Raw genomic sequence first — 12,723 nt, 5'->3', positions numbered from 1 at the left:
AGTGAGGTACTGTTTGGGAAGGATTAGGAGGTGTGTTGTGGCCTTGATGGAAGAGGTGTGGCCTTGTTAGAGAAGGTATGTCACTGGCGGTGTCTCTCTCCCTCTGCCTAATTCCTGTGAATTAAGATGTAATCCTCTCAGCTACCTCTCCAACACCATGTCTGCCTGCTGCCATGCTTCCCCCCATGATGATAATGGGCTGAAACTCCACGTATATGAAACACGATAGCTCTGTTTCCTATTTGTTTGTTTGTGACAGGATCTTGATTTCTTGCCCAGGCTAGCCTCGAACTCACAGCAGTCATCTTGCCTCAGTCCTCTGAGTATTGGGATTATATTTATGTAGCACCTACCTGGCTAAGAATTCTATTGTTTATTTATTTGGAGACAGGACCTTACTATGTAGCCCTGGCTGGACTGGAACTCAGAAATCCTTCTGCCTCAGTCTCCCTAGTGCTGGGATTAAAGGTGTATACCACCACACCAGACTGAGAGAACTCTATTTTTAACTGTTTTTTCCTTTTTAAATTTTTTTATTTGAATTAGAAACAAGATTGTTTTACATGTTAATTCCAGCTCCCTCTCCCTCCCCCCCTCGCCATATTTTTAACTTTTTTTTAAATACATTTTTATTTTGTGTGTGTGTGTGTGTAAGTCGGAGGACAACCTGTGTGATTTCTCACTTCCCACACCACCCTGTGGGTCCAGGGATCAAACCAAGGTCATTGGGCCTCGAGGCGAGCAACTTACACCTGCTGACTCATCTCACTGGCCCTATTTGGACTTTTTGAAGAGCCTCCATACTGTTTTTCATCACGGTGGTACTAACTCATATTCCCACCAGTAGTGTCAGAATGGTACCTCTTCAACTAAACGATACCCAGTACATGCTCTGTGAAGGGCAAACACAGGCTTCCTGTGTAGCTAGTTGTTTGAGTTCAAGCTTCCAGGTCGTTGTAACCTGAGAATTCTGCAAGAGTCTAGCGATGATCCAAAGTCATTAGCTTTTGTAAGACTTCAAAAACTTAGTTATTTTATTGCAGTTGGTTAAGGCAACTTATTTCCCCTGGGTCACATTTCTCCCTGTGTTGGATGGCACAGTAGTGGCCATGAACATTCTTGGCATCCAGCCAAGGAAGGCTGAATTGGAAATGCCCTCCTTTTGAGGCTATTACCACAGTGTCTAGTCACAGATGTCGTTATTCCTCACTGCACACGTGTAGGAACATTTACGCCTGTACTCATATCCACCCATCATGTGAATCACCTGGGGCTGTGGCCTGTATGTGCACATCTGGGTCAGATCAAGGCATTAGACACGTCCAACAGCACCTGGGACTGGAAGTCTGTGGGAGTGGAGAAGAATCAAGGTTTTAGTATACACAAAGCTAGAATATGGTCTAAGAAAAAATTTCCAATCATCAGCCATGCAAAATCCTTAACAGAGAATTCCATTCCATACTGACACCAGTGAAAACAAGTTTATCCTGTTGGCAATATACTCAATAATACAGCACATATTAATTATATAAAAGCACTGTGTGTGTGTGTGTGTGTGTGTGTGTGTGTGTGTGTGTGTGTACATGCTGAGAACTGAACACCTAGGGCCTTGTGCTTGGCATGCTGGGCAAGCATTTCACCACTGAGCTATCTCCCCAGCCCTCATTTTTGTTTGTTTGTTTTGTCTCAGGCTGACCTCCAACTTCTAACCTTACCTCTTCAGTCTCTCAGTTTACCACCACATCTGGTTCATCCTTTTCCCGTTTAATGAAAATCATACAAAATATAATTTATCAAAATTTCTTTGTTTAGGACTAGCGAGGGCTCAGTGGGTAAAGGAACTTACTGCCAAGCATGGACAGAGAAAATCAATTCCCAGAAATTGTCCTCTAACCTCCATGTGTGCACCATGACACATATGTGTTTTGTTTAATGTGATAAAAAATTAGAGGCTGGGGAGATAGATAAATGGTTAAGAAAATATATTGTTTCTACTGAACCCAAGCTCAGTTCCCTATGTCAGTACCTATGTCAGGCAGCTCATAGCCAACTGTAATTCTGGCTCCATGAGATCCAATACCCTCTTTCTACCTCCTCTGACATTACCCTTGTGTACACAAACTGTACCAACCCCATATACACACACTTTAAAAACAAAATCTTTTTTAATTGTAAATGTTTAAATATTTGATGATTTGGCACAAAATACTGTTCTCAGTGCAAACAAAAAGGTTTGTATCAGGGGGCTGCATAGAGATCAGCTCCTGCAGAGGACCTGTATTCAGTTCCCAGCACCCCAGCAGACAGCTCACAACTGTCTATAACTCCATGGGTGTTATTCCAGGGCATCCAACACTCTCTCTGGTCTCCTCAGACACTACATGCTGCACAAACACACACGTAGGTATACAAAAATAAAATCACAATAAAAATATTTGTTTTTAAAAGAAGTTATGAACTAAAAGAACATTCAATTACATTTTTAGATTTATTTATTTTATATCTGTGTTTTGCCTGCACATATGTACATGGACCACAGGCTTTCCTGGTATCTGTGGAGGTTAAAAAAGGTTACTGGATTCTGGTCATCAGATTCTCTAGAACCAGATGGTTGTGAGCCACTATAAGGATGCTGGGATTGGATCCAGGTCCTCGGCAAGGGCAAGGGCAAGGGCAAGGGCAAGGGCAAGGGCAAGGGCTCTTAACTGCTGAGCCTTCTCTCCAGCCCCAATCCCTTTCTTTTTTGAGACAGGGTCTCACATAGCCAGGCTGGATTTGAGGTCACTGTGCAGCCAAGGATAACCATGAATGTCTGGTCCTCCTGGGTTCTGAGATGATAAGTGTGCACTGTCACACTTGGTTGTATGAAGTGCTGGGGACTGAGCCCAGAGCTTTGTGCTCACTAGATGAGCACACTTGACCATGTGAGCTGCATCTCCAGCCCTAAAAGAGATTTTTTTTGAGACAGAGTCTCTTGTAGCCCAGGATGGACTCAAATTCACTATGTAGCCAAGGATGACCATGAACTTCTGATCCTTCTGCCCCTACTTCTAGGGTGCTAGGATTGCAAGAATTCCTAGTTTTTATGTTGAGCTGAGAACTGAATCCAGGACCTTTTGTATGCTAGGCAAACACTCTACCAACAGAGCTACGTTCCTAGTACTAGAAAGCTTTAAAAATTCAAACATGAGGGGAAATTCTGACCCATTATGCTAAAAAGACGGATTTATTGGGCCTTGGGGAGGCTGCGTTTGGATCCCCAGAACTCACATGAAAAGCCAGCTGTGGTGATACGTACTCATAATCACACCACTGGGAGGTGGCAACAGAAGGATCCTGAGATTTCACTAGGAATGGTATAGGCAATTGTTGAGCTCCAGGTTTAGTAAGGAATTGAATGAAAATGGCCCCATAGGCTCAAAGGAACTGGAACTATTGAAAAGTGTGGTCTTGTTGGAGTAGGTGGGACTTTGTTGAAGGAAATGTGTCACTGGAGGCAGAAGTTGAGGTCTCAGAAGTTCAAGCCAGGCCCAGTGTGTCTCAGTCTCTTCTTGCTGCCTGTGGATCAAGATGTAGAAGTGTTAGCTCTTTCTCCAGCACCATGTCTGCCTGCATGCCACCATGTCCCACCATGATGATAATGGACTAAACCTCTGAAGTGTAAGCCCAATTAAATGGTTTCCTTTATAAGAGTTGCCATGATCATGGTGTCTCTTCACAGCACTAGAAACCCTAACCCATGCCTTAAAAAAAAATAAGGTAGATGGCTCCTCCCATGGCCTGTGGTGCCACAGAAAGACAAAAAGCCTAAGAAGTCAACCTTGAGGTTTCATTTGGACCTGACTCATCCATTAGAAGATGGAATTTTTGATTCTGGGAATTTTGAACAGTTTCTATCGGAGAAGGTTAAAGTCAATGGAAAAACTGAAAATCTTGGGAATGTTGTTCACAATGAAGACTTGAATAAAATCACAGTTGTTTCTGAGAAACAGTTTTCTAAAAGGTATTTGAAATATCTTACCAGGAAATACCTTAAGAAGAATAATCTCCATGCTTGACTTTGTGTGGGTGCATCTGACAAGGAGACTTACCAACTTTGTTATTTCCAGACTAGTCAGGATGAATATGGGTCAGAGTCTGAGGACTAGTTGGCCTTTGTGTACAAAAAAAAAAAAAAGAAAACCACCAAAAACTAAAATTGGACTTTGACAGAAAAAAAATAAGGTAGATGGGCTATAGAGATGAGGGCTCACTGTCTTCCAGAGGACCCAAGTTCTATTTCCAGCACCCATGTTAGGCAGTTCAGAACTACCCATAACTCCATTCCCACAGGATATGGCACCACAAAGCCTAAGCAGCAAGTTCAAGTTGGAAATGAGGGTGGTCCAGCTTATCAGACAGAGTCAAGCAGTGGAGCTGGTTTCTGACCAGCCTGTCTTAAGAAGACCTTCCACTCTATTAGGACAATGATTTGCTAAACTTTTAAGAGACTGAAGCATGACATCTGTAGAAGTGCCAAGAGAGTTCAAATAGGTCTCTAGGGACACCGCCACCCTCGTGCATACATGTGCTTTGTTTTGTTTTCAAGACAAAGCTTTTCTCCATATAAAAGCTCTGGTTGTCCTGGAATTGCTTCCATAGACCAGGCTGGCTCTGAACTCACAGAAATCTGCCTGCTTCTGCTTCCCAAGTGCTTGGATTAAAGGTATGTGTCACCACTACCTGACTTCATTTGTTTTGCTTTAAAGACTTTTTTTTTTTTTTTGACAGAATCTCATGGTGTAGTCTAGGTTGGTCTTGTAGCAGAGACTAACCCTGAACTCCTGATTCTCCTGCTTCCACCTTCCACATGCTAGGCCATTCTGTCCAACTGAGATCCTATTTTTTTTCTTTTCAGTTTTTACTTTGTACTTCATTTCTGCCTGATTTCCTATTTCACTCTTATAAGATTCAAAGACACGAGGTAATGACCAAAAGTCACAGTAGAGTTGAGTAGAACACAGTATTTTGCACAACTTCCAGAAAATCTAAGGAGAACACCAACAGTAGTTCTCTCTGCCCTAGACAGGGTCTCACTCTGTCTTCCAGTCAGGCCTGAGCTCATTACATTGCCTGTTCTAGCTTTGAGAAACCCTTCCTCAGTTTCCTGAGTGCTGGAATGATGTGTGTGAGCCACCACATTTTGCGCTGGACAGGTTTTGGTAAACTGAGTTAACCCTGTTCTGTCACTAGAGATGGGTGTCCAGTATCTTCTGCAATCATTCTAACCTTGTCTTTTGAGACAGAATCTCTCAGTGAACCTGGAGCTTACCAACTCCACTAACCTCAGGGATCCTCTAGTCTCTGCTTCCCCCGCTCTGGGGTTACAGGCATGCACCGCCACACCTGGCTCATTATGTGGGTGTTGAGTGTTTGAACGCAGGTCCACGTGCTTACACAGCATTTACTGACTGAACTATCTCTACAGCCCTCAGCCCACTTTTTGTCTAACTCCATCTCATCACATCTCTTTCAATTTAACTCCTTTCTCCGTTCCATCTATTGTGCCCAAATAGATACGGCGTGGTCACTGATGTGCAAGCATCAGGGTTAATATAAGTATAGGAGATTCAAGGCTGTAAACTATCAATGTTGCAAGTCCATCCTTTGGAGTGCCGGGTACGGATATTATATCTGCCTGTCCCTCAAGACAGACAGGGCCACCAGGTCTTCTGGCACTACAAGTGACCTACAACTTCCAGCTACCTCTTACTAAACCAGGTTCAAGTTCCTGTGTCACAGTCTCATCGTGTGATGGGACACACACGCTCCTCACCCTACCCCAGACAACTAATGTCTGTCTTTTGGGTCTTGCTCTGTGCATTTGAAACAAAAGGAAATAGGACTAACTTGACTTCCAAGCCCCCAATAAACTCCTTGTTTTGGTCGGTTGGCTCAAGTTGCAACCTCAACTTGGGCAAGTCCATTAAGAAATAGGGGATGAATGATCGCGACTTCCAGTAGGATCGCGGCCTCTAGAAAGCCCAGGGGTCTTTCTCCCCTACCTAAACTCACTATCCTTCTGACCTCCCCATAAGCGCACGCGCACTGGCACTGCGCTCGCCTTCACCCGCCGCCGCAGGTTCCGGGCTTCCGGTTCCGCCCGGACCCAGGGACCGAGGCTGATGGCGGCGACTGACAAGCTGGCAGCAGACGAGACCGTGGAGACTGAGAATCCGGGAGCTCTGAAACCCGGGGCTGCCCCGTTCGGAAATTTCCCTCATTATTCTCGCTTCCACCCTCCCGAGCAAAGGCTCTGCCTTTTACCCCCGGAGCTTCTGCTACAGCTCTTCCCTCCCGAGGGTCGCGAGAAGAGGCCGATCCTGGGGCTCGACGTGGGGTGTAACTCCGGGGTGAGTGATGCGGGAGGGATCGGAGCGCTGGGAGCCAAGCAGTTGTCGCCTCCACCTCCCGCGTGGTTCTTCTGGCCTGGTCGTGGCACCAAAGGTTGCCCAAAGTGGGCTTTTAAAGTATAGCATTGACAGACACGTGCACTTCCCAGCCCTCCCTTCGGGCCCTTCCACCGAGTCAGGGATTTTGAGTAATCCACAAATTCATTCCAAATTCCCGCCGACCGCGGGGGAGGAGGACCGTCTAATCTGGACTTCCGGCGTTTGCCTCCTCTCCTGCTTTGCTGGGAAACGAGAGGCCCACATCTGGGAACATTGGTTCCTAGAAGAGAAGAGCCAGGTTGACAGAATCATGTCTGAAATTTAAGGCTCCAGATATACAGTGCAGGCCAGACCTGGAGCCAGGTACATATTTACTTAAACTTGTGCTAACAGAGTACAGCAGTGAAGAGTAGAGAGGATCAAGAAAGAAAATAGATCATTCTGCCAGAGGAGGGTGGCGGTAACCACCCTGCCCACCGCAAAGTGTTTTCAGGTATGTAATGGTTATAGTCAAACCACATGCAAAATAAGGAAATGCCAGTCTCACCTATTTGTAGTCACTGGTGTTTTTTTTTTTTTAAATTCATTTATTTTTTATTTGTTTTTCGAGGCAGGGCTTTTCTGTAGCTTTGGAACCTGACCTGGCACTCGCACTGTAGACCAGGCTAGCCTCCAGAGATCCGACTGCCTGTTTCCCGAGTGCTGGGATTAAAGGCGTGCGCCACCACTGCGGGGCGCCACTGTGATATCTCAATGGAGCAGGCAGTTTTACCCCATGATTGCAAGTGCTTCCAAAGTTAGGACCGATGCCCACCACTCCAGAGTGGGAGATAGAGGGATATAGAGATCTTCATTCTGATGATGGCAGAAGTCGGGTTGCCCTCATGAAATGAAAGCACTCGGGAAAGACTTGGGTGAGCGTTCCTGCAAGTTCAAGGCTAGCCTGGGCTTTATAAGACCTGGTTTCCAAAAACTACAAAAAAAGAGACATTGGTAGGAAGACGGAGGGGCTCAGCTGAGTAGAGCTTTGGATAGAAGCAGATCGGCTTTGTGTCCCTGTGTCTCTTGCAAACTTTAATATAGGAAAACAGATAAGAAGATTTCCTGAAAAGAACCCGGAAACCACCAAAGATTTTAAAGTTGAAAGCAGTGTATATAAAAACACAATAGAAATGACACAGTTGCAATTGACTAATGCAGTTGTTCCCAAATAGGCATTTTTTTTTTTTAATTTTACATAGGGTCTCACTCTGCCCCCCATACGTGTAGACCATGCTGGCCTCAAACACACAGGATCAGACGGGAGGAGGGAAGGAAATTTGGCGGTGTGGTGTAGGTTCTTGTGCCTTCAAGTGTGATTTACAACAATAACATGAGAAATGCAGACTCTCAGCCTTTCCCGGAATCCACTAAGCCATGTCTGTGCTTTAAGTTGACTCCCTGGATGACTTGTATACCATTAAAGGCAGAAGGGAGGGGTGCCTGAGATTCAGCTCAGCTCTTCAGAGTGCTTGCTGCTCTTCCAGAGGCCCTGTCAGTTCCCCGTACCCTTGTTGGACAGCTCACAACCACCTGTAACCTCAGTTCCTAGGGAACAGATCTCTTCTGGCCTCTCCGGGCACCTGCACACATATGGCCTATGTAAGCACCAAGACACGTGCATACACATAATGTAATTTTTTTTTAAAGAAAAGTCTGGTGTGGAAAAAGGAATTTAATGTAGCCTAAGGTTATGGCCATGTGTCTTTAGATAAGTAAATAACCTTGGTCCAAAACTCTTGCAGTTTTTTGTTAATTATTCTATACCCTCATAAAAGTACATAAGACACAAGTCTATACTTTATGATTATAAGGCAACACTTCTATGACCATTGTCACAGTAAAAAAAAAAAAAAAAAGCATTGTCAGTACCACAAAAATTCTTTATATGCCGTTTCCTATTTAGAAAAGCTCTTCTTTACCCACAGGTGTCAACTGGCCTATTATTGCCTTGCTTTTGATAATATCTTACTCCTTTTCTATCCCTAAATAATAATAATTTAGCATTCCCACGTCGAGATATATATATATATATATATATATATTATATATATATATGTATATTTTGTCCAGTATGGCAGTACATGCCTGTGATACCAGCATTTAAGAGGCTGCAGCAGGAGAGTCACAGACAATTAGAGACCAGCCTGGTCTGTATAGTGAGACTAGTTTAAAAACAAAAAAGGAATCGTGCTATATATTTTCATTGTGACTTGATTTTCTAGTCAGTCATATTGAATTGAAAATTCAGTCAGTAGTAGAATTAAATATTCTAGTTTGGTGCATTAAGCCAAGTTCCTCAACTTTACACTGTTACTAATGTTCCATCTTTTCCCCCTTTGGTTTTTAGAGACAAGATTTCTCTCTGTGTAGCTCTGGCTGTCCTGGAATCCACTCTGTAGACCAGCCTGGCCTCGAACTCAGAGATCTGCCAGCCTCTGCATCTTGGGTGCTAGGATTAAAGGTGTGTGCCACCATTGGCTAGTATTCTGTCTTAATGGCTGGTATTCTTACTTGCCCGTGCTGCTGTTCGTGAACATCTGAGTGGTTTCCATGGTGCATGTTTTTCACCTATGTGAAAAGCTGCAGAGACAAGAATAGAAGTCACCGGCCGGGCGTTGGTGGCACACGCCTTTAATCCCAGCACTTGGGAGGCAGAGGCAGGCGGATCTCTGTGAGTTCGAGACCAGCCTGGTCTACAAGCTAGTTCCAGGAACCCTGTCTTGAAAAAACAAAAAAAAAAAAGAAAAGAAAAAGAAAAAAAGAATAGAAGTCACCATGGAAGAAGCTGTATAAAACATGTTAGAATTAGTTGCAGTGATTCCATAACTGGTTAGTTAGAAAGGAATGAGATGGTGCCTTGTTTGAGAGTCAGAAGCCTGCTAAGATGGTAAGAATCATGTTGGTACACACAGCTAGAAAGACTGACAATGACTGGAGGTAGTGAAAGCTCAGACCATGGGAGTGAAGGCTGCAGAGCTGAAGGCTGAGAGACAGATTTTTACAAGATGATGCTTGCTGTAGTCACCACCTTCCTGATAAGGGACACCACTCATACTTCTAAACTCCTTTCCCTAGGATATGAGACACCCAGAAAAAGACGATGAGTTTGCCAATATGTTGTTTAAGCTGGAAAACACTAATGTGGGCCTTTTGCTGCCTTTGGCACATCATTTAGGCTATAACTTCCAACTGCACAACTCAATCTATTGCCAGTGTCAGGATTCTAGCTGGCCAGGCATGGTGCATGCATGTAATCCAGCACTCAGGAGGCAGAGACGGGAGGAGGATCAGGAGTTCAAGGCCATCCTCAGCCATATAGTGAGTTTGAGGCCAGCATGAACCACTTAAGAGTAACTCAAAAAATAAATAAAAATAAAAATTAGATAGAGGGTATAAGGCAGGTGCATTACAGCCTGCAGCCCCTGGAGGGCGCTAAGAGGCTGCTCATAAAAAGCTGTAGCCACTTTAGATTATTATGTTACCAGCCTGCGGTACAGTCAGAGGTTAAGTGGCAGTCTCAAAAGATGAGATTTCTTTCCCAGTGACAAGGCTCTTTTGGATTCCTCTAGGACCTGAGTGTGGCTCTATACAAACATTTCCTTTGCCTGCGTGATGGGGAGCCCTGCTCAGGTGCCTCCAGAGACCTCCGCCTCCTCTGCTGTGATATAGACCCAGTCCTTGTGGAGAGAGCTGAAAAAGAATGTCCCTTTCCCGATGCTTTCACCTTTATCACCCTGGACATCATGGATCAAAGGGACAGGAAGGTTCCCTTGAGTTCTTTCCTGAACCAGTTTGGGCGTTCTGTTTTTGACATTGTCTTCTGCATGTCAGTGACCATGTGGATTCATCTGAACCATGGGGACCATGGTCTGTGGGAGTTCCTGGCCCATCTCTCCTCTGTCTGCCAGTACCTACTTGTGGAGCCACAGCCCTGGAAGTGCTACCGGGCCGCTGCAAGGCGCCTCCGGAAGCTGGGACTCCATAGTTTTGATCACTTCAGCTCTCTCACCATCCGAGGCGATATGACCAGTCAGATCGTGCGGATCCTGACGCAGGACCATGCGATGGAATTAGTGCGCTGCTTTGGCAACACCAGCTGGGACCGAAGCCTTCTGCTCTTCAGAGCAAAGCGCACCACAGAGACACACCCAATCCCTGAATGACTGACAAAAGAGACAGAAAAGAACAGACTAGAATTCTGAAGGCAGTAGGAGGACAAAGCAGGAAGACCCGCAAAGACGGATTGAGAAGCTTTCACACCGAGATTCGTGTTCCCATCCTGGAGCAACTGGACGGGCAGCCCCCAGACCTGGCAGGAGTTTTTGGCAAAGTGTCTGAAGCAAGCAACTGAAAGAATTAGTGTCTGTGTTCCTGTTGTTTGGATAGCCCCTAAGGGGAATGAATTAATAGAACAGTGAGCTAGGCAGTTTGGACGAGATTGTGGTCCTAGAAAGTAAAACTGTTTTTAGAAGTTGTTTACTGGAGAGCAAATTTAGGGTCTTGTACGTGCTAGGCAAATGGTCCACCACCCAGCTATATCTCCAGCTCTAAAGGGTATTTATAAAAAAAAATGTGTCCTCCTTTTTTTAAAGAAAATCTATTTTATGTGCATTGGTGCTTTGTCTGCATGTATGTCTGTCTGTGTGACGGTGTCAGATCTTGGGGTTACAGACAGTTGTGAGCTACCAGTTGGGAATTGAACCCAGGTCCTCTGGAAGAGCAGTCAGTGCTCTTAACTGCTGAGCCATTTTCTCGAGCTCCAGACTGTCATTTCTTTGAACTCCTTAAATCCAGTCTGGTGTCTGCAGGCATTTTCTGGGCTTACTAGGCCTGCCTTAAAGCAAAGCCTCACAGTGAAATCTGTAATGAGAGGTACCGGGCTGGCTACTGGAAGTGGCCAACAAGGAAACATCTTATGTTCCTAGAGCAGGCCGAGCCTTGAGCATAGTTATAGGTACTAGAAAGACATGCTACCTAGCATTGTTTTTTCTTTTTTCTTTTTTTTTGGGGGGAGTGAGGTTTGAGACAGGGTTTCTCTGTGTAGCTTTGGAGCCTATCCTGGCACTCGCTCTGGAGACCAGGCTGGCCTCGAACTCACAGAGATCCGCCTGCCTCTGCCTCCCGAGTGCTGGGATTAAAGGAGTGCGCCACCAACGCCCGGCACTAGCTAGCATTTTTTAAAGATACTTAGAGGTACTTAGAAGCTGGGTATAGTGGTGGATGCCAGCACTTGACAGGCAGGGGCAGGAAGATCAGGAGTTCAAGGCCAGCTTTAGCTACATAGTTTGAGGCCAGCCTGGGCTATAGGAGCCGCTGTTTTAAAACAAACAAACAAAAACAAAGTGATGACAACAGATGTTTAGGGCTTGGAGTAAAGCTTAATTGTAGAATATTTACCAGGTACCTGTAAGGTTTGGTCCCTAGCCTTCTCATCTCCCACAAAAATATTTTTAATTGTGACCCTGGGGTAGGTGGTGATTTGTGATTTGGTTCTGTGATACAGCTTCACAGTCTTGTTTTCCTTCCTCTCCCTTCTGACTCTTATTTTCAGGACTAGGGATCAAACACAGGACCTTGCACACACTGGCAAGACTCTGCCACTGACTCCACCAAAGCCTGGTTTTGTTTTGATATTTGCTTTGTTGTGTTTTTTGACACAACGCATCTCTCTGTAGTCTTGGCTGTCTTGGAGCTTGTTGTATTGATCAGGCTGGCCTTGAACTCACTGAGATCCTCCTTCCTCTGTCCCCTAAGAGCTGGGATTAAAGGCTTTTGTTGTCATGCCCAGCCTTGTATTTTTTTTAATTGTAGCAAAATGTATGTGACAACATTTGTTATGCTAGCCATATTTATTTATTTGTTTGTTTTATGTGTATTTTGTTTGGTCTAAATGTGTATCTGTGCACCATGAGCATGCAGTGCCCAAAGACACCAGAAGAGGGCGTGAGATCCCCTGGAACTGGAGTTAACAGAGGGTGTGTGGGTGCACAGACTGCTGAGTCCTCTGTAAGAGCAGCCAGTGCTGTTAACCACTGCTGAGCCACCTCTCAGTCCCAACCACCCCATCCACACCCCCACAACCCCCACCCCCACCCCCGTGCTGGCCTTTTTTACGTGGATAGTTCTGTGGCATTAAGTACATTCACAGTGAAGGTTCTGACACAAGTGAAAGAGATAACACTGATGGCTTACCATTCCAGCTAGTCTTCTGTCATATTTTTCCTGAAGAAAGGCCTTCCATTCCTGTTCC

General features: G+C 45.1%; 1 protein-coding gene and 1 pseudogene across 1 annotated transcript; both read left to right on the top strand.

Annotated features, from left to right (window-relative positions):
- The first annotated feature begins 3,779 nt into the window (after positions 1–3,779).
- On the top strand, positions 3,780–4,148 carry LOC100758411 (annotated as a pseudogene).
- A 1,976-nt stretch (positions 4,149–6,124) lies between these two features.
- Bcdin3d (BCDIN3 domain containing RNA methyltransferase) lies at positions 6,125–11,089 on the top strand. The gene is made up of 2 exons (XM_027396545.2): positions 6,125–6,392; positions 10,043–11,089. Exons 1-2 carry the CDS (start codon positions 6,165–6,167, stop codon positions 10,634–10,636), a joined length of 822 nt encoding a protein of 273 aa, XP_027252346.1. The 5' UTR covers positions 6,125–6,164; the 3' UTR covers positions 10,637–11,089.
- The last annotated feature ends 1,634 nt before the right edge of the window (positions 11,090–12,723 follow it).

This window comes from Cricetulus griseus, chromosome 2 (genome assembly GCF_003668045.3).
Source record: "Cricetulus griseus strain 17A/GY chromosome 2, alternate assembly CriGri-PICRH-1.0, whole genome shotgun sequence".
In the NCBI taxonomy this organism is placed as follows: domain Eukaryota; kingdom Metazoa; phylum Chordata; class Mammalia; order Rodentia; family Cricetidae; genus Cricetulus; species Cricetulus griseus.
Note: the sequence above shows the minus strand (reverse complement) of the source record. Positions and strands in the feature narration are given on the sequence as shown.